Genomic DNA, 25,142 nt, shown 5'->3' on the forward strand with positions numbered 1-25,142 from the left:
TTAGCTCAAATAGAGATGGCCGAGTTGAGTTAGATAAAAGGAAGGCAAGGCCTATGGTCTCCAGTAGACATATGTGGACTGATTTACTCAAGGTGGGGGTCCCTAGAGAGCAAATAGATGGGATTCTTACACCAGAATTGCTTAAGTGGCTGCGAATGGTAGAAATGGTCACATTAGGTGTTTTTGTTGGCAGAATGGGGCACATTGGTAGAGAGTGCCATGCTGTGAATACTGGACAACAACAGGCTAATGTTCCCAGAACAGCCCAGGGAGAGATGAAGGTTTATTCTTTCTGCTGGAAATCTATGCCTTTCCATGAAATTGTTACAAACAGCAGTGAGCACCCTACAATAGTTTTGCAGTTAGAAATGGGCAGATATGCACAGCTATGGAGTCCCCTGAACCCTCCCTCCATCTCGCTATGGCTGAATAGAGTGGAGGACTTCAACAGGATGGAAAACCCGATACTGACTGCCCAGAATAAATGATAGCGGTACTCCAAAACATGCTCCATTGGAACATGTTTGTGTTCTATGATGAAGGCAAGGCCCTAATGGATAACTGTTCTGGGGACTGACCTCCTCTAGGCCTTTAACTGGCTCTGCTCTTTTTTTTTTTAAACATATTTTTTTGAAAGGTTGACAGTACATATCAGTTGAACAATTTGCCAGTATTATGGTAAAAAGGAAAAAGAATATAACATCCTTATGACCTGAAAGGTCACGACATCATGCAGTTTGATTGTTAACAGAGAGGAGAGAGAGAAAAGAGAGAAAAGAAAGAAAGAAGAAAGAAAAAAGGAAGGGGGGGGGGGGGAGAAGGGGGGAAAGGGGGGGAGAGGGGGGGTGGGGAATGGTACCCAGGGAGGCGAGAACCCTCTCATAACCATGGTGAGGAAGGCTAGTGAAAGAGACAGCCCTCGGCAGGCCTGACACCCCTAGTTAGGAACAAAAACAAGAGCAAAAACACAAACACACGTCCCCTACATGTAGGACATGGGGTTGGCTCTGCTCTTGCTGGCCCAGCAACTTCCCCTTCTCACACTCCTTTATTTTTTGCCTCCCTCCCCACCCCTTCCTTTCCTACTTTCTTACTCTCTCTTACTATCCCTGTCTTACTAATGTATAAAGCAAAAACATTGTGTCCTGCCTGCATTGCGGTCTCGACTGTATGATGGGGAGAGATGCAGGATGGGAAACCTCCTTTCTACATTTCATGGACTCCTGCAGGTCTTCCTCTCAGAAGTCGTCCCATGTTACCATTGGCTTATCTTAAGGGAGGAATTATTTCATGGCCTTCCGCCCCCATGGAGGTATGCCTTTGACCCAGGCTTCCCAATATCTCTCACTCACTAGATGATTTTTACTTGTTAGCCCTATGAAATATCATACTTGCTGCAGAGTATTGTACCTTTTTTTTCTACTCTATCACTTTTTGTTATTTAATCTTGCTGTTGACCATGTTTGGAAGCAGTTTATGGGACACTTTGTTGTTAAATAAAGAATTTGAAAAAAGAAAATGGGCAGATAGAGAAATGTGAGCAGTGAGTTATGCTGTTGGCACAATTGGAAGAAACATATAATCTGCTTTGTCTCTTACTCCTTTTTTTTTGAAAAATATTTATTGGATTTTTATGGTACAAAATAGAAACAGGTACATAACATAGAGCTCAATAGCCCTGAATCATAGTACTTAGCCAAAACAAAGGTCAGACAGGGACAGGGAAAAGGAGAGGAGAGGGGAGAGGGGTATGGGAGAGTGGGGAGGGGAGGTGTATTTACCCGTAGACAATGAAATGGAAAAACCTGCCAGATCAAGAAAAACACAGTATCAATACAATAAACTATAATACCCTCAGGAGTGGAAGCAAAACTTGATGTAATTAAGTGATGATCTCAGAGAATTGAACAATAATAATAACAGGTAGGGTTGGATGTCAGGGCAAAGGTACACGAGCCCCATAAGAGCGATGAAGTTTTAGGGTGGTGATGAGTTGAAGGGGGTCAGACAGGTCAGATACTTTAAGTTTGCTCAGAGAATTGGTGAGATCCTGTTTCAGGTACCAGTCAGTGTAATGGAATGAATGCATGACAGACAATAGTTCCTCTTGAATAAACGTGAGCTCCATATATTTCTGTCACCTGGCAAAAAAGCACTGGGTAGATTAAAAGAGTAAAGCCCCGTACACACGAGAGGACTTCCGCCGGAGTTCTGCCGGAGTTCCGACAGAGTTCTGACGGACTTTTCGGCTGAGCGGACTTGGCCACACACAATCACACTAAACTCCGACGGATTTGAACGTGATGACGTACGACTGGATTCGAATAAGGAAGTTCATAGCCAGTAGCCAATAGCTGCCCTAGCGTCGGTTTTAGTCCGTCGGAATAGCATACACACGAGCAAATTTTTCGAAGGGACCGGGTCCGGCTGAGTTCCATCGGAAAAATTTGAAGCATGTTCCATATCCTAAAGTCCGTCAGACTTTGGTGAATCAAAAGTCCGTTGCAGCCCACACACGATCGAATAGTCTGACGGAATCAGTCCGTCGGACTTTGGATGTTGAAAAGTCCGCTCGTGTGTACGGGGCTTTAGAGAACTTTCAAGGTACTGAGCATCGAGAGGTGGAACGGGCAGAGAAGATGGCCAGGCCAGATAGGATGAGGTAGAGTAGAAGATCAGATGAGAGCCTGCGAAAGATGCAGATGATTTCCTGATGATGGCTGAATTGGAGTGGACTTTCATCTGAGCATTTCCTTATGACCAGGAGGGCAAGGGACTTTTTATTTGGAATTTTTCCTTCCATTTAAATTACACAAACTACCAAAGACATTGCCAACTCTGCTGTAAGGAATGTTGCAGCTTTCCCGGGACAAAGGTCTGATTTCCCAGAACATCCAGGGGTCGAAAGGGAAGTTTTTCCTCCCATTTACAATCTGGTGGGTTATTATTATTATGCCCTTTCCTGGACAAAGATTGTAAAGCTGCTGAGGATGGCTAAATTTCAATTTCTCAAATATCATGCTATAAAATCAAGAGGTGGAATGTGTTGCTATGTATATTTGTGGGTGATTTTATAGCACAGTTAGATTTTTGAGACCATGTGCTTTTTTTTAATAAGATAAAACTCCCCTTATTGATATGCAAATGAACCAGTCTGACTGGTTTATGAGCTAAGCAGAGGAAGCTCTTTACATGATATGATGTACAAAAAGTTAGGGGGGGGGGGGCTTTGAACAGGCATGTGGTCAGACAAAGGACACAATTGTTTTTGGAGACAAAGGAGAGACATATGTGCTGGAAGTGGGAGGATTTTGGAGAAAGCAGTTGGGCTCTGAGCAAAGAAGAATCTTGATTCCATCTCCAAGCTGAGTAGCTGGTTGTGCATATTGTGCATATTTTGTTATACTTCGTGTGCTGTGAGTTGTGTTTCCTGTAATTCTATATGCAGCTTTTCTGTTTAGTAAATGATTTAATACACAGCAGAGGTCTAAGCTTCCTTTTCTTTTACCGCAATGTGACCTTGCCAGACACAAGTAGAACACCCACCCCTGCAGCTGTCAGACAGCACAGTAGCCAAGGAATCTTGTAGCTGGTTGAGCAAAGCCTGATGATGATAAGAAACACTAGTTCCATCAGGTCTGTTTCCCTTGTGATTGACAACAAGCAATGGGTGGATACTGCCAACAGACAACTTACAATTGGCTATAAAACCAACCCACTGCCTGTTGTCAATCAACTTGTATGATTAGTGTCTCAGCTTCTCCATCAGACTCCACCCACTGTCAGCATCACTGGTTGCTAGGGGCCTGTCAGTTGTGAAGCTGACAGCTTCCTTAACAACCAAGAGATAGGTATGGGGGCTAGGGAACTCAAATATGCCACTCTGCTACACAGCATACTCTGTCTGACTTTGTATGAAAACTTGTTGGTCTTAATTCCTGCCAAGTTTCATTATCTAAAAACTGGAGGAAATTATTTTTGCATTTGTTGCAGTAATAACGCTACTTTATTAACCAACCCATCCCAAGTGTGCTAATTGGACAGTAAAGGAGCATCATTACACTGATAAAGTCATCAGCTTGCTTTTTCTTCCTGTCAGGAAACTACTAGCAGCAACTCTGATGCATCAAGCTGCTGCAATACAAAGGCTTGTTCCTACTTATTCTTTTGCAGCTATTATTGTACCTTGTAAATTACATTAGATTTCTTGGCACCATACTCCTTTATTGTAGGTGAGATAAAAGTCATATTGTACATTTGCAGGAACCAGGGCCATGTCTTGTAATTCACTCACTTCTTCCTCTTGTCAATGGAAAAGGGTCCCATAGGTCAACTAATGTCTACAGAAAATTAGATCTGGGCACGCAAAACTTAAATTATACAACTCTGCAGCCATAAAAAGCTCAGACAATATCTAAACAGTAATATGCAACATATGGTGAACCTAAAGTGGAACAAAATTCTCAAAAATACTCACCTCTAACTTCTAGTAAATCCCTCGCTGGCCGGCGCCATCCTCTCCCTGTCTACTTCTGGGTGCCAGGGTTTCGGCCTCTTGTTTTGGAAAATTACATCATTCTATGCATGTACATGGGAGACAGTCATCCTGAAACAGCTAGAGTGTACCAGGAATATATGCTGAGCTGCACATGCGCAGCTCAGTGTACATTCAATAGAAGGCTATAAAGAGGCAGTTTGTTATTGCTTGCAATTTTTTACTAGTTAAGTTTAATTCACTTTAAAGCCGACCTTGATATTGGGGCAACTGCATCCTTCAAACAGTATGGGACAAGTCAATTGTGAGTGATATAGTGCTTACAGTAGGCATTTTGCATTTATTCTTTTGCACAGGTCCACTTTTTGCAGACACTGCACAATATCTTTGTTAACAAACACTCCTGTTCCATCAATGTAATCCAATAATCACAGACAGGAGTAGAGAAGGTATGTCTATCAAACTTCAGTGAGGCTAGCTTATATGCTTATACAGTTGTGCTCATAAGTTTACATACCCTGGCAGAATTTATGATTTCTTGGCCATTTTTCAGAGAATATGAATGATAACACAAAAAAACGTTTCTTTCACTCATGGTTAGTGTTTGGCTGAAGCCATTTATTATTAGTCAACTGTGTTTACTCTTGTTAAATCATAATGGCAACAGAAACTACCCAAATGATCCTGATCAAAAGTTTAAATACCCTGGCGATTTTGGCCTGATAACATGCACACACGTTGATACAAAGGGGTTTGAATGGCTATTAAAGGTAACCATCCTCATCTGTGATCTGTTTGCGTGTATAAAAGGTCAATACGTTTCAGGACTCCTGACAGACCCTTGCCAGACCAGGTAGTTGAACTGTATAAAGCAAGAAAAGGATATAAAAAGATATCGACGGATTTGAGAATGCCAATCAGCAGTGTTCAAACTCTAATCAAGAATTGGAAAATGAGGGGTTCTGTTGAAACCAAACCACGGTCAGGTAGCCACAACTGCCAGGAAAATTGTTTGGGATGAAAAGAAAAACCCACAAATAACTTCAGATGCAATACAGGATTCTCTGAAAACACGTGGTTTGGCTGTTTCAAGATGCACAATAAGGAGGCACTTGAAGAAAGATGGGCTGCATGGTCGAGTCGCCAGAAGAAAGCCATTACTATGCAAATGCCACAAAGTATCCCACTTACAACACGTCAAACAGCACAGAGACAAGCCTCAAACCTTCTGGCACAAAGTCATTTGGAGTGATGAGACCAAAATTGAGCTTTGTGGCCACAACCATAAACGCTTCATTTGGAGAAGAGTCAGCATGGCCTATGATGAAATGTACACCATTCCTACTGTGAAACATCAAGGTGGATCACTGGTGTTTTGGAGATGTGTGAACTACAAAGGCACAGGAAATTTAGTAAAAATTGATGGCAAGATGAATGCAGTATGTTTTTAAAAAATACTGGAGGAACATTTGCATTCATCAGCCAGGAAGCTGCGCATGGGACATACTTAGACATTCCAACATGACAATGATCCAAAACACAAGGCCATGTCGACCTGTCATTGGCTACAGCAGAATAAAGTGAAGGTTGTGGAGTGGCCATCTCAGTCTCCTGACCTCAATATCTTTGAGCCGCTCTGGGGAGATCTCAAACGTGCAGTTCATGCAAGACAGCCCAAGAATTTAAAAGAACTGGAGGCTTTTTGCCAAGAGGAATGGGCAGCTTTACCATCTGAGAATATAAAGAGCCTCATCCACAAATACCACAAAAGACTTCAAGCTGTCATTGATCTTAAAGGGGACAATACATCGTATTAAGAACTGGGTATGTAAAATTTTGATCAGGGTCATTTGGGTAGTTTCTGTTGCCATTATGATTTAAAAAGTGTAAACATAGTTGATTGATAACAAATGGCTTCAGCCAAACATTAACTATGAGTAAAAGAAAAGTTTTTGTTATCATTCATATTCTCCGAAAAATGGCCAAGAAATCATAAATAATGCCAGGGTATGTAAACTTATGAGCACAACTGTATTTTAAGTCAAAATCCACTTTAAAGTGGAGTTAAACCCTCCTGTCCTGTAGAGGAAGCTGTCATCTTAGGGTCTGTGCTGCATGTGTTATCAAGCAAACCTAAAGCAGCACTGAACCCAAAAACAAAATTGTAATATATTGCAGCTAACCAATCCTTAGATGTGGTGGCTGCATTACATTTCTTTTGGGTTTTTTCCCCTTTATTTCACCTGATGATCCAGCCTGTAATACACTTCCTGTCGTAGGGTGTCTGCATTCTGGATGAAGTAGTAAAGCATACACCTTTGGATGGCAACATTGTCAGTCTAGGGAGAGGGTAATGTTAAACTAGCAGATTTAAATGGACTTAATTAACAAATTGAAGCTGAACTCCAGATAACTCTTTATAAACAAATAATAAAAAATGGAAACCGAGCAAATCTGTGCACAACTTAAAAATAAGCGGCAAACAAAGGATGGTATCCTCTCTATTCACTTCCAAATGCAATAATGTGTGTTGTGCTTTAATATACTCACATAGCATAAACAAAATTATTATCAGAAAACGGTATACAAAAAATTCACAATAACAAAAGTCTATAGGTTCCCTTTAAAAACAATGTGATAAAAAATTATTAATCCAGAGCACACAAAGATCCACAGTGAACGAAAGATAAATTCCCTTAGGGAGACACAAATACAATAAAAAAACTGTTAGTCCACAGTGAATAAATTAAGAGTGTTGATCTGCTTCAACGGAAAAGGAAAAGTTACTTCACAACTTAAATCTTGGGACTGTCATTTCTGGGTTCTGTGTGACGTCACGTCTGGGCCAGGGATCTGAGAATGAGGCTTGGAACACATGCCAGCTTCATGCTGGTTGCTGCTGCAGTATCCCATCCCTACACGCTGAATGTTCTTGTGCCAGCTCTCAGACACCCATAAATGGGAGAGTAACCAATTTATTTTAAACTGCCAGCCAGTTCTAAATAAAGTTACTGCACTATGATATTTTATATCTTTCTCCTGTTTGTCCATCTTACACATGCGTGATATCAGAATTGGAGGAATCCTTTCAGCTCACCCCAGGAGGAATCTTGGCTTTTGAAAGCAAAAGAGTGCTTTTTGACCAACCTGTAAAAAGGGGTCAAACATTGGTGAGTGCACATCCATACTTTGAGCAGCAGCGGTGAAGGATTTTGAAAATTGCGTTGGAAGATGGATTTTGGTGTTGGGAATTTATCACACTGCACTACATAATTATTTTTATTATCTTTATTATTATTATTATTTTACTGCCACGTGTCGCTTATATCATCAATCAGAACTAAGCGCCAAACCTCTACTATGTTTGTTTATGTTGTAAGTGGATCTATCCTTTTTAAAGGGGCAGCTAATGGCTTTTTGTCAAGTCTGACTGTTTTTGGAGTAGGCGCCAAACACTGGTTTATTATTTTATTAAATCTTCTTCTGCCAACACCAGTGCTCCCACAGATACGTGTATTCATACAAAGCAAACAGATAAACAAAACGAGAGTGGCAGGTGGGAGTGTTTATCTGTTTGCTTTGCATGAATACACTTATCTGTGTTGAGCTCATCAAACACCCAAAAAGCAATGCTTGCGAACAGGATTGAGATTAGCGTGGAAAGTTGCCATTAGGGTTCAGCATGCTAAGCGCTTTTAGACCACTCTGAATAAGGGGGGTCTTTGTATCTGGTATGCCCACATATTATCCGACTCCAACCTTTGGTTACTTTCTCTAGTACTTCTTTTTTTTCCCCCTATAATTAACGGATGTGGCATTATGAATGCTGTCCTTTTTCATTCCCCACATATTATCTCTATAATGGTGATGGGAACTCTGGGCTTTGGCAGAGAAAAAGTTGTGAAGTATCCTTTCCTTTTCCCTTGAAGCGGATTAACAATCTTAATTTATTCACTGTGTGCTTACAGTTCCTTTACTTTATTGTATTTGTGTCTCACTAAGGGAGTTTATCTTTCTGGTACAATCATTTTTATTGCAAAAAGAATAACATCTTGACAAACGTTCACCCACGCAGGGGTTTAGTGCAGTGAGTAAAACATTATTGGTATTAGCTATCCAGTGGGTGACCGCATGGGATAACCCAAGGGTCCATTTAAATTCCTGAGCATGAGGGCTAATTAACTGGGGCCCTAGATGCAAGTGCACAAAGTATCAGCGGAGGGAGTTGCATGTACAGGTCAGGGCGAACATTTAGTAGAGGGATACAGAAAATTAGCAATGAAGCAGCAGTGGCTGCTTGTCAACTGAAGGTAGCCCTAAATCTGGGGATTCCAGGTCACCTTAAGGCAAAGAAGACCAAGGGCGGCCCTAGGCACGATCCTTGGTTGTAAAAAGAAGGAAAGAGAAAGGGTAAAAGATAAGGAAATAAGGATCAGGAAAGAAGGGAAGAAAGAATAAGAAAAAAAAAGGGGGGGGGGGGGAAGAGAGGAAGTCCTGCAGGACAGGGAGGTGACAGGTCTGCTCTCAGGAGAGGGCCAGACTTCTCAGGTGCAAAGTGGGATGAGCATAGGAACACCATGGTGACCATGGTTTAAGGAATTTAGCGTGAGAATCATTTAAAATGCTCATCATTTTCTCACTGATCATAAGATCAGTTAGGGTTCTCTTCACCATTGCATACGGAACAGAGGGCCTCTTCCATGCTCTGGTTATAACCCTTTTGGCCGCAATGAACATATAAGATACCAGTTTCTGTTGGTATGAGAACAAGCACTGAACCGGACAGCGCAACAAGGTGATTTTAGCATCTCTGCCTATGGGTGTGTGAAACAGGGAATGTAGGAGTCCAAACACCCTGGACCAAAACCCTATAAGGCGAGGACAAGCCCACCAAATGTGTACTTACATAGCGCTGTTGGCCACACACTCTAAAGCATTGGTTGCTATAGGATGGGTTTGAACTCGCAATCCAGGCGGGTACACAATGCCATTGTAGAAGGACTTTGTATGCAGTTTCTAGAGTAGCCGTGTTGTAGGAGCACTTAGCCACAGAAGACCAAGCATTGTTCTAGTCCTCTGGTTCGATAGGGGTCTCCAGGTCCTGTTATCACCGCACCTTAAAGGACACGGCAACAGAAACGTTCAAAGCAGTGATCTTGTGGGGTTTTGTTTCCTCTTTTTTCCCCGAAAAGTAAAAGCATAATGAGCTAGTATGTATCACATACTAGCCCATTATGTGCCATTTACCTGCAAACAAAGCCTGCAATGTCTGCGATGTCCCTGCTGGTGACCGCATCCATCTTCACCCCTCTTCCTTCCGAGGCCATGGGTTCAATCTAGTGCATGTGCACGGGAGCCGCCAGTCACGGCACGAGCCCCTTAGAAACGGGCCTTTCTTCAGTGCGCATGCGCCAATGACGTTGGCGCAAGCGGATATGGTAAACATCTCCTAAACAGTGCAGGTTTAGAAGATATTTCCAGTACCTACAGGTAAGCCATATTATAGGCTTACCTGTAGGTAAAAGTGGTGTAACTAGGTTTACAACCACTTTAAACAGGACAAATAAAGATGGTGAATCTCCTTAATGGGGGCACAGGCGACAATAAATATCCAATAGCTGTTATAAACCCTCTTACACTATATCCAAAACCAAAAGAAAAAATCTTTTGCCTTTAATTATACTTTAAAATAAGATTAAAAAAAAATAACAAAATTATTAGCTGGATCACCAGGTGAAAATAAAGGAAAAAAAGCCTAAAAAAAATATTGCAGCCACCACATCTAAGAACTGTCAAGCTGCAACTTAATAAATTTTTGTTTTGGGGTTTAGTATCGCTTTAAGCAGACTATTAACTGTACAGTTATTATGTACAGCAGGGGTGTTCAACCTTTTTGACCTTCCTGGGCCACATTAAAAGAAGAGGCACTGTCTTGGGCCACACATAAAACACACCAACAGTAAGCATAGTATTATTAACCTCCCTGGCGGTAATCCCGAGTCTGGCTCAGGCTGGGATTTAAGTAACACGAGCGGTAACCCCGAGCCAGACTCGGGATCGCATCGCTGGATACAGGGAAACTTACTTACCTTGTCCCCTGGATCCAGCGATGTCCCCCCCACTGTGTGTGCGAGCCATCCTCCGCTCGATTCACACAGTGCCTGAGTGCCGCCGAGCTCCGTTCCCTGTGACGCTATGACGCACGGGAGCGGAGATAGGCGCCAAATTCAAAAAAGTAAAAACACACAATACACATATAGTACTGTAATCTTACAGATTACAGTACTGTATAAAAAATGCACAACCCTTGTCCCTAGTGGTCTGTCCAGTGCCCTGCATGCACTTTTATATTATAAATACAGTTTTTTTTCTGCCTGGAATTTGGAGATTGTCCATAGCAACCAAAAAGTGTCCCTTTATGTCAAAAGTGATTTTAGACCAGCTAGAAAAAAGCGATAATAAATTAGAATCACTTGCAGAATTGAGCGATAGCGATTTGTGGGGAAATTCGTCATCAAACACTAAATCTAATGACAGCGACAATTCTGAAAATGAGCAAATTTCAGTGTTTTTGGATTTGATTACATTATTGAATCATTTTTATTATTATTTGTTATCATTATTTATAGTTATTTATTATATTATAAACTTTATCATACCCGGGATGTCTACTAGACTCTGGTTTGAACAGATTTAAGTGAGCTATTCCTAAGAATTGCAGGCCTACAATATAAAATGCCAAATTTGCATGCAAAATAATTGTACCGCTTTCAGCACCTAAAATCAGAAATAATCGTACCGCCAGGGAGGTTAAAGTAAAAGCAGGCAACATACAATTAGTGTGATATTTGACAATGTTTTTGATAAACGAACGCATCAATATCTGGTTCGATGGATGTAGTAGAAATTCTCAATGAATTTTCAAGGTGCTCATCAGATATTTTGGTTCTAATTTTACCCTTTGTGTGAAAATAGTTGCTTACAAATATAGGTCCTGCCGAAAACGGATGACATGAATAAGTCATGATTGTGAAGCGTAGGATATTTTTCTTTGGGAAGATAAAACTTCTAAAAGTCCAGTAAAGAGACACTATTCGATTTTTATTATTGCAGAGATTTCCCTCCACCAGTCCCATTGCCAAACAGTAAGTGAAAGGAATTCCCTGCACATTAAAGGAATTCCTTGGTGACCTCCAGATCACCAAAAATAGTGTCCCCATTGGAAGATTTGCCCTCTAATACTTTTCTGGGGAAAACCTGAAATGTGGGACCTTCTTTTACTTTCACGTTTAATGATAATGGTAAACAGGATAAATAGAGAAGGTCAACCTCCTTAATGGAGAGCATAGACAGAAATAAAAACTGACAAGTATTCTAAACTTTATCCAAAATGAAAGAAAGTTTTGCCTTTAGTTATACTTCAACCCTTTTAGTGCTTGTTTACACCAGATTTAGTCAGGTGCATATTTTAAGCACACTATAAGTGTACAACAAGCGCATATTTAAGAAAAATTATCATGTTTCAGCGAGCCTAGTTTACATCATTGCATTTAAAAAAGGTACATAACGTTGCATTTTTTCTCTGAAAAGCACTGCAAATGCACATAACATCTGTGCTGGTGCGGATGCATGGCTCTGAATGCACAATGCAATGAGTGTTTGTTCAGGGACACGCAATAACAGCAGCTGTATCCTGTCTCAATTCACATTCTCCATTGACATGAATGGAACTGCCTGCACAGTGATGCATGAAAAACCTGTGCATCCCCATGTGGGTGAACATGGTCTCGCATGGGCGTACACTGCAGTACATTACGTGTGGACGAAGCCTAATACAGGCAAAGATGCTAGTCAGCATGATGTGCACACTGCACTGTATTGAAAAATAAAAACACCTGACTAAGGCTGGAGTCACACCTATGCATTTTTGGTGCTTTTTGCATTTTGCAGATTTGCACAACAGAAAGTGTTCCATAGGAAACCATGGTAAATGGACTGTAGTGCAAATCTGCAAAAAGCACTAAAAATGCATAGATGTGAATCGGGCCCAAGACCCCTTTCACACTTTGCAGGCGCTACAGAACCAAAAATAGCTCCTACAAAGTGCCCTGAAAGAGACCTGCTCCTCACACTCCAGTGTGAAAGTCCAGGGGCTTTCACACTGGAGCGGTGCGCTGGCAGGATGGTAAAAAAAGTTCTGCTAGCAGCATCTTTGAAGTGGTGAAGGAGTAGTGTGGATAGCGCTCCTGCCCATTGCAATGAATGGGGCAGCGTGGCTATACCACCAGCAAAGTGCCGCTACAGCAGTGCTTTGCGGTGGTTTTAACCCTTTCCCATCCGCTAGCAGGGAGGTAAAACCGCCCCCGCTACCGGCCGAATACCTCCAATAAAACAACGGTAAAGCGGAGCTAAAAATAGCACTGTTTTACCCCTGTCGCCCACACCGCCAAAGTGCGAAAGGCAAAGTGCTGCTGCAGCAGCGTTTTGCAGTGGTTTTAACCCTTTCACGGCCGCTAGCAGGGGAGTAAAACCGACCCCTCTACCGGCCGAATACCTCCAATAAAACAACGGTAAAGGGACGCACTGCCCCAGTGTGAAAGGAGCCTTATAGTTCTATGCCAGATGCTTCTTTTGTAAGGATCAATAGGGTGGTGCAGTGTTGAGCTGTAGACAGGGGGTGCATAAGTGAAATGTCTTTCACAATCCTAGCAATGTCCCTTGTCACACTAGACACTGGATCAGGGATGGGACTGAGGTGTTTGAATCAGGGATGGGACTGGGGCATTTGGTCCAACTTGCTGTAATCTAAACTTCATTAAAACTTCTCATAATGCTCAGTTGAATAAGCCTGTTACAGGTTAGTGCAGAATTGGATGTACTTACTGGCTCATGAATAATGTCCGAAAGTTCCTTCACCATATCCCTAAAGTTTGCCTTTAATCCTTCATGATATTCAAACTGGTCCTCTTTAATGAGCTGCTCGTTTATATCCAATGCAGTGCCACATGCGTGTATAAACTGCCTACAGGGAGATAGGAAAAGAGGAAACAATTTTGATTAATACAAATTCTGTTCAAGCTAATATTCAGTGTTTTGTCTACAATATTATCCGCTTTTGATCTCAAGAAAAAGCTCTGTTGACCTTCTCCAGGAAGTTTATTGAATAATTTATTTCTCAGGTCAAGTCAAATACTTTAACCAAACTTATGACTTTCCATTATGAAAATACTTAGATATTGTTGATGCACACAGTAATACCTGATGTTACACCTATGTTATATTAGTTACTCTGTTCCAATGTTTCCTGGATTTTAAGCACTGTACTTGAATAAATATATATTCTCTACTCATCCTCCCCACTGATATTTACAAAAACAAAGGCCTCTTGCTCTTACTTATTTGCCTGTGGCTGAATTATGGGCCAATGGGAACATTTCTTGACCAAAGAATACAACCTTTTCAGGAAGTAGAATTGTCTTGCATGCTTTCAGTTGGTTGTGCAGATTTGCACTTTCCCTCCACTTCTTTTAAAGTGCAAACAAATCTCCAAAGCCAGGTGAAATCCTTACTTTAAAAAGAGGGCTATTGTGCTTTGTTGGCTCCTTCCACTTTTGAGGTAGTGACAGGGCCACCAACTGTTTGCCACCACAGCCACATTGACTCGGACTGTGGCCATCACAACGATACTTCCTGTACCTTGCCAGGTCAGTCATCGGTGTGGAGTGAAGTACCTATTTCTTTATGTCCTTCTGAAGTATATCAATGACAATATTGACAATATATCCTCAACAGATGTTCCTGAACTTGTAAATGTGGGCTTGCCACTCTATGCATCCTGATAATCTCTGTACAAAGTTTCTGCTGTAACATTTCTTGAGTGTTCTGCCCTGGTCTGTATCTGCTTGTAGACATATAGGGGTTGATTTACTAAAGGCAAGTGGACTGAGCATTTTGCAAAGTGCAGTTGCACTCTGCAAGTGCAATTACTCCAGAACTTAGTAAATGAGGTAAAGCTTCACTTTGCAAAGAGTACCCAATCATGTGCAAGGAAAATAAAAAAACAGCATTTTTGCTTGCACATGATTGGATGACGGAAGTCAGCAGTCTCTTCTCATTTACTAAGCTCCGGAGCAACTGCTCTTGCAGAGTGCAATTGCACTGTGCAAAGTGCATAGTTAGTTTGCCTTTAATAAATGGAAAATGATGAGAGGTTGCGAGTCAATATATAAAGTGGCACTAAAGGCAAAACTTTTTGTTTCCATTTGGGATAGAGTAAGGGAGGGTTATAGCTGCTGTCAGTTTTTCTTTTTGCCATCTGTGTCTCATTGGGGAGATTTTCCCTCAGTTCCAGTCTGGGTTCACACTAATGCAAATTGGATGCAGGTTTCCCCACACACAATTTGCATTACAGTAGATTGTGATTTCTCTCTATGGAGCTGATTCATATATCTCCGTGGTGGCTGCGGAGCGGCTTCCACAGTAGTCCTGTGCGTCTTTGGCTCAATTTCAGGGCCGAAATCGGGCAAAAAATTCGGCCCTGATTCGTCCCTGAAATGGAGAACAGGGACACACCAGACCCCTGCTGCAAGCCACATCTATCTTAGATGTAAACCTAGCCTTAAAGTAACTCGGTTCCAAAAAGCAAAAAATGGCCCAGTAATGAAGGAGGGCAAATCTTCTGAAAGGCAAGTGGATAAAACTTGCCAAAAGACAGACTTTTAGTGTATAAAGTTTTTTTTTTTTACATTACAATGTAACTAAACGCAAAACCTTTTTTTGTGAGGAAAGCTTCAACAACAGGCTGGTCGTTCACTGTTGCCCCATTAGACCCGTTGGGGTCTATCTATAAGGTGAGAGGCTAGCACTACTGGAGGAGGATTGCAGGAAGACATGTTTACCATCTTACATCTTTAATTTGGACTATTTTACTTGTCCTTATCCCCCTTATCTACTCTGATTTATATTTTTCACTTTGGAACTGATCATCTCTCTCAGTCACCTGATTTTTTTGGATGCTGATTACTCCTGGGAAACAATTTACTTTTAGTTTAGTTTTATGTGATACACCTTCTCAGCCAACATCAATGCCTGACCTCACAAATGCGCTTCTAGAAGAATGGTCAAACATTCCCATAGACACAATCCAAAACCTTGTGGACGGCCTTCCCAGAAGAGCTGAAGCTGTTATAGCTGCAAAGGGTGGGCCAGCTCAATATTGAACCCTACAGACTAAGACTGGGAAGCCATTAAAGTTCATGTGTGTGTAAAGGCAGGCATCCCAATACTTTTGTCAATATAGTGTTTATTGGGTCCTGCTTTTATGTCTTCTCTGAGAGTTAAACTACCTGTGGATTTTGCCAAATTAGCAAGCTTTCTATTCTCTACCCCATCTGGGTCTCAGAAGGTATGTTTCTTGCATAAAGTGAGACAGAACAATTTTGTAACTGTATTTGTAGTTGAGTGAAACAAAGCTACCCATGAATCTAGAGAGATAAGTTATCCAATAATTCTTGAGCAATGAGTTATATCCTCTTTCTAGAATAGATACCTACACTGGCACAACTACAACATGTGCTAGAAGGTAACGTCAAGGTCATAGCCGGCTCAGTGAAAAACAATGGAAAGATTAATGCGAATGCTATTCACAAGTGGACCATGCTTCAAGGGATCGGTATTCAATTAGAACAAACCACTGCTTAAAAACTGAAGTCAGATATTAAAAAAGACATGCAAATAAAAACCTACCTAGATAAAAAAAACAATGTACAGTATTCATTACAAAATTATGAAAAATATATTTAAATGCAAATAGTATGTCTGAATTTGATATGGGCTTTTGTAATTCCCTGGCTTGCACCAGGAGCCTGTCAGATGTGTTTCATGAATATGTACTGACTAGGGACATGTTGATTTGGAGGAGGAGGCAGAGTGACACCATATTCATCTAATCTCAAGCTAGAGGCATGGAAGTTAACACTCTGACCTGCAAATACAATGCTTCACTACTGAAACAACTGTATTATGGTATTATAAGGACTTGAAATACCATTATGATGGGGGTTGCACTGCGGTTTGGTGAGGGTTATGGGAGAAAGGAACCCTCCATATTACTACATGGATATTTCTGCATAAGGCCCTATGTATTACTACCATGTAAAAAAGGAGAAGCACACGATATACAGTAGATATAGGGTCCCAATGTGCAACTTCCACATATCTTTGAAAATTGTATGCGGATGGAACCTCTTTACTATATATTAGAAACAGCTCTTTGTTGGATAATAGGGTAGAGTGCTGTCGAGTTTTGTAATATGATTTGGGTAATACACGAAAAGGCCCCAAACTGGAGTTCTGTATTCCATAGATAACAGAAGTGAGAAAGGACATAAAAAAGGAGGGAAGAACCTTCTTTTATATTAAAGCATACTTTTACATGTAGATTTTCAGTCTTGTTTTCTGTATTTACAGTATGCAGTTATAATGACTGATATAATAAATACATACTTAAATGTGTCTTTCAACTCTTTGACCTTTTTGCTGGGATGTTTGTTGGACCGGCTGTCATCAAGGAATGCCCTAGCATACGCTAAAGGACCTGCATTCACCTATATATAGGAAAAAAACAAAAAACAAAAAAACATTGCATCAGTAAATATCATAGACATCTATCATATAAGTTTCTATAAGTATGGAACTTTCTATCTCCCATCTTTCTTCTCCAAGGATGGAATACATGGAGAGTTGCTGCCCATGCATAGAAGAGCCCAACCTCACTCCAACAGGAGACTTCCAAAAAAGAGGCTGAGCAGCTCCCAGCGATTTTCTATGAGCAGTACCAGTTAACTGCTTTGGGAAGGGGGGTGGTACCAAAGGAGAATGAACCTATAGCAGAACTGTACAGTACAGTTATGCTTTAGGGCTCATTTACACCAGGTGCGTTGGGACTGTTCTCAGCAGCCTTGCCTATTCCCAAAACATAGACAAAGCAAATGCCTTTTTTCCTATTAGAATAGTTCACATCACTGCATTGAGGGTATGCTGAAAAACCAGAACAGCATGCAATACTGTTTTTTCAGCGAAGATCGAGGGAAAGAAATCCACCGCATCACACTGCTGCTGCGGCTGATAGATGTTAATGAAATGTCAATTTATTACATTTCAATAAAGTTTGGAAAAATTGATTTGCTGTGCGATGCGCTATTATCAGCATTGCAGCCTTCTGCATCACACACCAGCTGCTGCTTTCTAAAGCAACTGCTATTGTAAACGATCCCTTATAGATATAGTGCAGTTCAGTTATCCTCAGTTATGTGTAGATAGGGTATCAATAGAATTCCAAAGACATATAAGACATTTTCAGAGTTTAGATCTCCAACAGTACCTACTATTAAATGACAGTCCAAGGTCCAGTGTAATTGTGCATACATGTTCTGACTGCAGTCTAATGTTGGCCATACAGCTAACAATATGACCATTTTACAAATGGGTGGTTTATAAGTAAATAAGTGTTCCTGCTGAACTTTTTCAAATGACCTAAAGTGATTGCAAAGGCTCGCTTTTTTTTCTATGAAAATAACAAGCATGTTATACTTACCTACTCTGTTGCAGTGGAGTTGCACAGCCCGGATCCTCCTCTTCTTGGGTCCCTCTTCTGTGATTCGGGCCCCTCCCTCCTGTCCAGTGACCCCACAGCAAGCAGCTTGCTATGGGGGCACCTGAGCTGAGTCACAGCTCCCTGTGTCTATTCAGACACTGAGCCCCAACCTGGCTCTGCCCCCTCTCTCCCCTGATTGGCTAGCTGACTTTGATTGACAGCAGCAGGAGCAAATGGCACCGCTGCTGTGTCTCAGCCAATCAGCAAGGAGAATCTCGGGTGGCCGAGGGACTCGTGGGCATCACTGGAGAGGGAGCTCAGGTAAGTGTTAGGGGGACTAAGGGGGGCTGCTGCACACAGAAGGCTTTTTATCTTAATGAATAGAACACCTTAAGATAAAAAAAAAAAAACTTCTGTCTTCACAACCCCTTTAACTAGCTCCCATCTGAATAGTCAATTTTTCTTCATCTTTTATGAGCCGACCCTACTGTAAAGCCCCATCCACACTATCTGTTTTTCTGCTGAGTTTTTCCTTCGGGTTTACCAAAACCATGTAGTGCAAAGGCCTGCCTGATTGCATACAAATTGAAACTCCTACGGTTTGATCTCATATTATATGGTTATGGTAAATCTGAAGGAAAAACTCCGCAGAAAAACTGATAGTGTGTATGGGGCTTTACTCTTATTTTTATTGAATATGTTAAGCTCAAGTAATTGCAAACATGGTTACCTGCACAGATACACAACCCTGTAACTTTAGCTGCAACTGAATCATATCCACATCAACTGTAGAGCAGATCTTCTGCAAATCCGCTGTCTTCTCCTTTATCTCATCAATAGCCACATCAATGGGCTTCAGATCCACCTGATGCTCATAGATGACTGGGATTCGCTTCTTTACATATGGAAAAGAATTGGATGCTGGGGGAAAAAAAAAAATCACGCACATCAACTGATTTATAAAATAAATATTTTTGTAGACCTCAAATGCAATAAATTTGTTTGGAAATTATTTGTTGTATAAAAATAAAAATAAACTACTTGGTGAAACCATTGAACACAACCCTTTGAAATTAGTTTAATGTCGCTGCTTTTATTAATTATGTTTTTTTTTCTTCAACTATTATGGGGTGAGAGATAAATGGGATTTGATGTTTGAACTTCCAAGTCCCCAAATAATTTCATAAAGCCTTTTATTTATATATTAGGCAAGAAAAATTTGTGAAAGAAAAGTCAAAAGGAAGGTAAAAGAAAAACAAGAAACTTGGATCCCTCGAGCATGATTGTCTCACAGGTTACATATTGACTACAACAGGACAGGATAGACTAGATCTGTTTAACAAATAAAGTATACTTAGATTGAAGCCTAAATAAGAATATTGAAAATGAACTGTTTTCACAGACCACAGAGACATGCTGGATTGCATTCATTTTATCTGGATGCCCTGGGAATAAATCAATAAACTGGAGAAAAGGAAATGAGCTCAAACTTTTAGTAAGCAAATCAGAGTCTTGCTTAAAGGGGAACTCACTTTTTTATTTTTTTCATTCGTGCATGATGCACACTTGCAAAACTACAGTATGTGTGTTGTGGCTTTTTTAGATGGTCCCCCAGCTGCGCAGGCACAGTCCAGGACCTGGATTCTCATAGGATTTCCACACCTCCCTCTTAGCCCTTGTACACACGGTCGGATATTCTGACAACAAAATCTGACGGATTTTATCTGACGGATTTTGTCCGAAACTGTTGTTGCATACACACAGTCGGACAAAGTTGTCGAAAAAATCCGATCGTTCAGAACGTGATGACGTAATTTCGTTACGACGAGATTACATTCAGGCTAGTAGCAAATAGCTTTGGTCTTGTAATTTGATCTGAGCATGCGTGGCACTTTGTCCGTCGGATATTCCGACGGAAACAGTCCGATGGAGCCCACACACGGTCGGATTATCCGACAGCGCGGTCCGATCAGACATTTTCCGCCGGAATGTCCGACCGTGTGTACAAGGGCTTAGTATAACATTATGCCCCTTAGGGGCAAAGAACATCACTACATGAAACAATGCAACTCCAATGCAAGGTCCTTTGTTCTTTCTTCCCATCTGTTGACAGCTGCAGGTTTTAAAACAAGTAACATGTGGCTGATGATGGATGGAGATAAGACTGCCATATTATATGTCCAGTTACTGGCAAAAAAAAAAAAAAAAACTGTTCCTACCGAGAACTTTCTGTGGGGTATCTCCCACTAATGCTGATAAACAAACTGGCCAAGATGGTATATGGAAAATATGAAATGTGGATAATGCAAAAGGTAACAGATGTGTAACTATGCATGCGTGCACAATCTTTAACTTGCAATTTGCTCATTCTTAAGTGTTCTTACTTGTTAAAATAGTCCTTTTCTTGCACTGCTCTTCCACAGTTCCATGTTTTTTCCCGGAGAGAGTGTATGGAGTTTCAAAAACAAATCTGGTGATGTTGTGATTCTTCTCAAAGTTGGTTTTCCTATCAGAAAGCTCTTGTTCTTCTAAGTAAGGCTTCACATAGGTAATCTGAATATGGGCAACCTTCAGGTCCAGATCCTTGACATTCACCTAGAAAGATACAATAAAGAAGATACTTGGCACCTGAATCTATAAGTGAAAGTGGAAATGAGTGCTTGTCAAATCCATTGGACTATGGATTTGCCAAATGGTCTGGATTGATCAAATCACAAATCAGTTACAATTCATCTCCCATTACATGATAAATGTATGTTACCTTAAATATTTCTTTCTTTCTATTTGTGTGTTCACACATGTGCATTTTAACAATCATAGTCTCTATCATTTTCATTTACATCTGAAGTACAGTGCCTTGAAAAAGTATTCATACCCGTTGACATTTTCCACATTTTGTCTTGTTACAACCAAAAAACGTAATTGTATTTTTTGGGGATTTTATGTGATAGAACACAAAGTGGCACATAATTGTGAAGTGGAAGACAAATAAATATCTGAAAAGTGTGGTGTGCATTTTTATTTAGCCCCCTTTACTCTAATACCCCTAACTAAAATCTAGTGGAAACAATTGCCTTCAGAATTCACCTAATTAGTAAATAGAGTCCACCTGTGTGTAAATTAATCTCAGTATACATACAGCTCTTCTGCAAAGCCCTCAGAGGTTTGTTAGAGAACTTTAGTGAACAAGCAGCATCATGAAGGCCAAGGAACACACCAGACAAGTCAGGCATAAAGTTGTGGAGAAGTTTAAAGCAGGGTTAGGTTATAAAAAAAATATCCCAAGCTTTGAACATCTAACGGAGCACTGTTCAATCCATCATCTGAAAATAGAAAGAGTATGGCACCACTGCAAACCTATTAACCACTTTCAGACCGGACCATTTTGCTGGTAAATGACCAGAGGTCTTTTTACACTTTGGCACTGCGCTGCTTTAACTGGTAATTGCGCGGTCATGCAATGTTGTACCCAAACGAAATTTGCGTCCTTTTCTTCCCACAAATAGAGCTTTCTTTTAAAGGTATTTGACTGACTCTGCGATTTTTATTTTTTGCGATATAAACGTAAAAAGACCGCAAATTTTGAAAAAAAATGATATTTTCTACTTTTTGTTATTAGAAAAATCCAATAAACTCAATTTTAGTCATACATTTAGGCCAAAATGTATTCAGCCACATGTCTTTGGTAAAAAAAAAGTCAATAATTGTATATTTATTGGTTTGCGCAAAAGTTGTCACATCTACAAACTAAGGTACATTTTCTGGAATTTACGCAGCTTTTATTTTATGACTGCCTATCTCATTTCTTGAGGTGCTAAAATGGCAGGGCAGTACAAAACCCCCCCAAATGACCCCATTTTGGAAAGTAGACACCCTAAGGAAATTGATAAGAGGCATGTTGAGCCCATTGAATATTTTATTTTTTTGCCGCAAGCGATTGAATAATGACAAAAAAAAAAATTTTTTTTTTTTTTTACACAAAGTTGTCACTAAATGATATATTGCTCACACATGCCATGGTTATATGTGGAATTGTACCCCAAAATACATTCTGCTGCTTCTCCTGAGTACGGGGATACCACATGTGGTCGACTTTTTGGAAGCCTAGCCGCGTACGGGGCCCCGAAAGCCAAGCACCGCCTTCAGGATTTCTAAGGGCATACATATGTCATTTTACTCCTCACTACCTATCACAGTTTTGAAGGCCATAAAATGCCAAGATGGCACAAAACCCCCACAAATGACCCCATTTTAGAAAGTAGACACCCCAAGCTATTTGCTGAGAGGCATGTTGAGTCCATGGAATATTTTATATTTTGCCACAAGTTGCGGGAAAATGACAAACTTTATAAATTTTTCACAAAGTTGTCACTAAATGATATATTGCTTACACATGCTATGGGCATATGTGAAATTACACCCCAAAATAAATTCTGCTGCTTCTCCTGAGTACGGGGATACCACATGTGTGGGATTTTTTGGGAGCCTAGCCGCGTACGGGGCCCCGAAAACCAAGCACCGCCTTCAGGCTTTCTAAGGCCGTAAATTTTTAATTTCACGCCTCACTACCTATTACAGTTTTGAAGGCCATAAAATGCCAAGATGGCACAAAACCCCCACAAATGACCCCATTTTAGAAAGTAGACACCCCAAGCTATTTGCTGAGAGGCATGTTGAGTCCATGGAATATTTTATATTTTGCCGCAAGTTGCGGGAAAATTACAAACTTTTTTTATTTTTTTATTTTTTTTCACAAAGTTGTCACTAAATGATATATTGCTCACGCATGCCATGGGCATATGTGAAATGACACCCCAAAATAAATTCTGCTGCTTCTCCTGAGTACGGGGATACCACATATGTGGGACTTTTTGGGAGCCTAGCTGCGTACGGGGCCCCAAAAGCCAAGAACCGCCTTCAGGCTTTCTAAGGGCGTAAATCTTTGATTTCACGCCTCACTACCTATTACAGTTTTGAAGGCCATAAAATGCCAAGATGGCACAAAACACCCACAAATGACCCCATTTTAGAAAGTAGACACCCCAAGCTATTTGCTGAGAGGCATGTTGAGTCCATGGAATATTTTATATTTTGCCGCAAGTTGCGGGAAATTTACAAACTTTTTTTTTTTTATTTTTTTTTTCACAAAGTTGTCACTAAATGATATATTGCTCATGCATGCCATGGGCATATGTAAAATGACACCCCAAAATAAATTCTGCTGCTTCTCCTGAGTACGGGGATACCACATGTGTGGGATTTTTTGGGAGCCTAGGTGCGTACGGGGCCCCGAAAGCCAAGAACCGCCTTCAGGCTTTCTAAGGGCGTAAATCTTTGATTTCATGCCTCACTACCTATTACAGTTTTGAAGGCCATAAAATGCCAAGATGGCACAAAACCCCCACAAATGACCCCATTTTAGAAAGTAGACACCCCAAGCTATTTGCTGAGAGGCATGTTGAGTCCATGGAATATTTTATATTTTGCCACAAGTTGCGGGAAAATTACAAACTTTTATTTTTTTTTCACAAAGTTGTCACTAAATGATATATTGCTCACACATGCCAGGGACATATGTGAAATGACACCCCAAAATAAATTCTGCTGCTTCTCCTGAGTACGGGGATACCACATGTGTGGGACTTTTTGAGAGCCTAGTCGCGTACGGGGCCCCGAAAACCAAGAACCGCCTTCAGGATTTCTAAGGGTGTAAATTTTGGATTTTACACCTCACTACCTATCACAGTTTTGAAGGCCATAAAATGCCAAAATAGCACAAAACCCCCCAAAATGACCCCATTTTGGAAAGTAGACACCCCAAGCTATTTGCCGAGAGGCATGGTGAGTATTTTGCAGCTCTCATTTGTTTTTGAAAATGAAGAAAAAAAAAAATAATGTATATTTTTTTTCTTTTTTTCAATTTTCAAAACTTTGTGACAAAAATGAAGGTCTGCAAAATACTAACCATACCTCTCGGCAAATAGCTTGGGGTGTCTCCTTTCCAAAATGGGGTCACTTGGGGGGATTTTGTGCTATCTGGGCATTCCATGGCCTCCGAAACTGTGATAGGCAGTGAGGAATGAAATCTAAAATTTACACCCTTAGAAATCCTGAAGGTGGTGCTTGGATTTTGGGGTACCGTACGCGGTTAGGCTCCCAAAAGGTCTCACACTTGTGGTATCCCCGTACTCAGGAGAAGCAACAGAATGTATTTTGGGGTGTAATTTTACATATAACCATGGCATGTTTGAGCAATATATCATTTAATGACAACTTTGTGCAAAAAAAAAAAAAAAATAATAATAATGTATTTTTTCCACAACTTTTGTCAAAATATAAAATATTCCATGGACTCGACCTGCCTCTCAGCAAATAGCTTGGGGTGTCTACTTTCTAAAATGGGGTCATTTGGGGGGGTTTTGAACTGTCCTGGCATTTTATGCACAACATTTAGAAGCTTATGTCACACATCACCCACTCTTCTAACCACTTGAAGAAAAAGCCCTTTCTGACACTTTTTGTTTACATGAAAAAATATTTTTTTTTGCAAGAAAATTACTTTGAACCCCCAAACATGTAGTGTTTTTTTAAAGCAAAAGCCCTACCGATTAAAATGGTGGGTGTTTCATATTTTTTTTTCACACGGTATTTGCGCGGCGATTTTTCAAACGCATTTTTTGGGGAAAAAACACACTTTTTTTTATTTTAATGCACTAAAAATCACTATATTGCCCAAATGTTTGATGAAATAAAAAATATGATCTTAGGCCGAGTACATGGATACCAAACACGACATGCTTTAAAATTGCGCAGAAACGTGCAGCGGCGACAAACTACGTACATTTTTAAAAGCCTTTAAATGCCTTTACAGGTGACCACTTTAGATTTACGGAGGAGGTCTACTGCTAAAATTAGTACCCTCGATCTGACCTTCGCGGTGATACCTCACATGCATGGTGCAATTGCTGTTTACATATGCCACCAGACCAACGCTTGTGTTCCGCGTTGCGCCTTAGCAGGGGGGGACAGGGGTGTTTTTTTTTTTTTTTTTTT

At 40.6% G+C, this 25,142-nt stretch overlaps 1 protein-coding gene across 2 annotated transcripts in view; it reads right to left on the minus strand.

Annotated features, from left to right (window-relative positions):
• The window catches only part of DOCK11 (dedicator of cytokinesis 11), a 551,771-nt gene that overhangs the window by 31,080 nt on the left and 495,549 nt on the right, over window positions 1–25,142 (minus strand). For both annotated transcript variants that reach the window (XM_077493986.1, XM_077493985.1), the window contains 4 exons: window positions 20,474–20,684; window positions 18,820–19,010; window positions 17,000–17,100; window positions 13,379–13,517 (listed from right to left, as the gene is read on the minus strand). In XM_077493986.1, the coding sequence (XP_077350112.1) occupies window positions 13,379–13,517; window positions 17,000–17,100; window positions 18,820–19,010; window positions 20,474–20,684 (642 nt within the window). The remainder of the gene's footprint in view (window positions 1–13,378; window positions 13,518–16,999; window positions 17,101–18,819; window positions 19,011–20,473; window positions 20,685–25,142) is intronic.

The sequence above is a fragment of the Lithobates pipiens genome, unplaced genomic scaffold (assembly GCF_037356315.1).
Source record: "Lithobates pipiens isolate NorthernLeopardFrog02 unplaced genomic scaffold, aLitPip1_a1.2 Scaffold_1, whole genome shotgun sequence".
Classification (NCBI taxonomy): domain Eukaryota; kingdom Metazoa; phylum Chordata; class Amphibia; order Anura; family Ranidae; genus Lithobates; species Lithobates pipiens.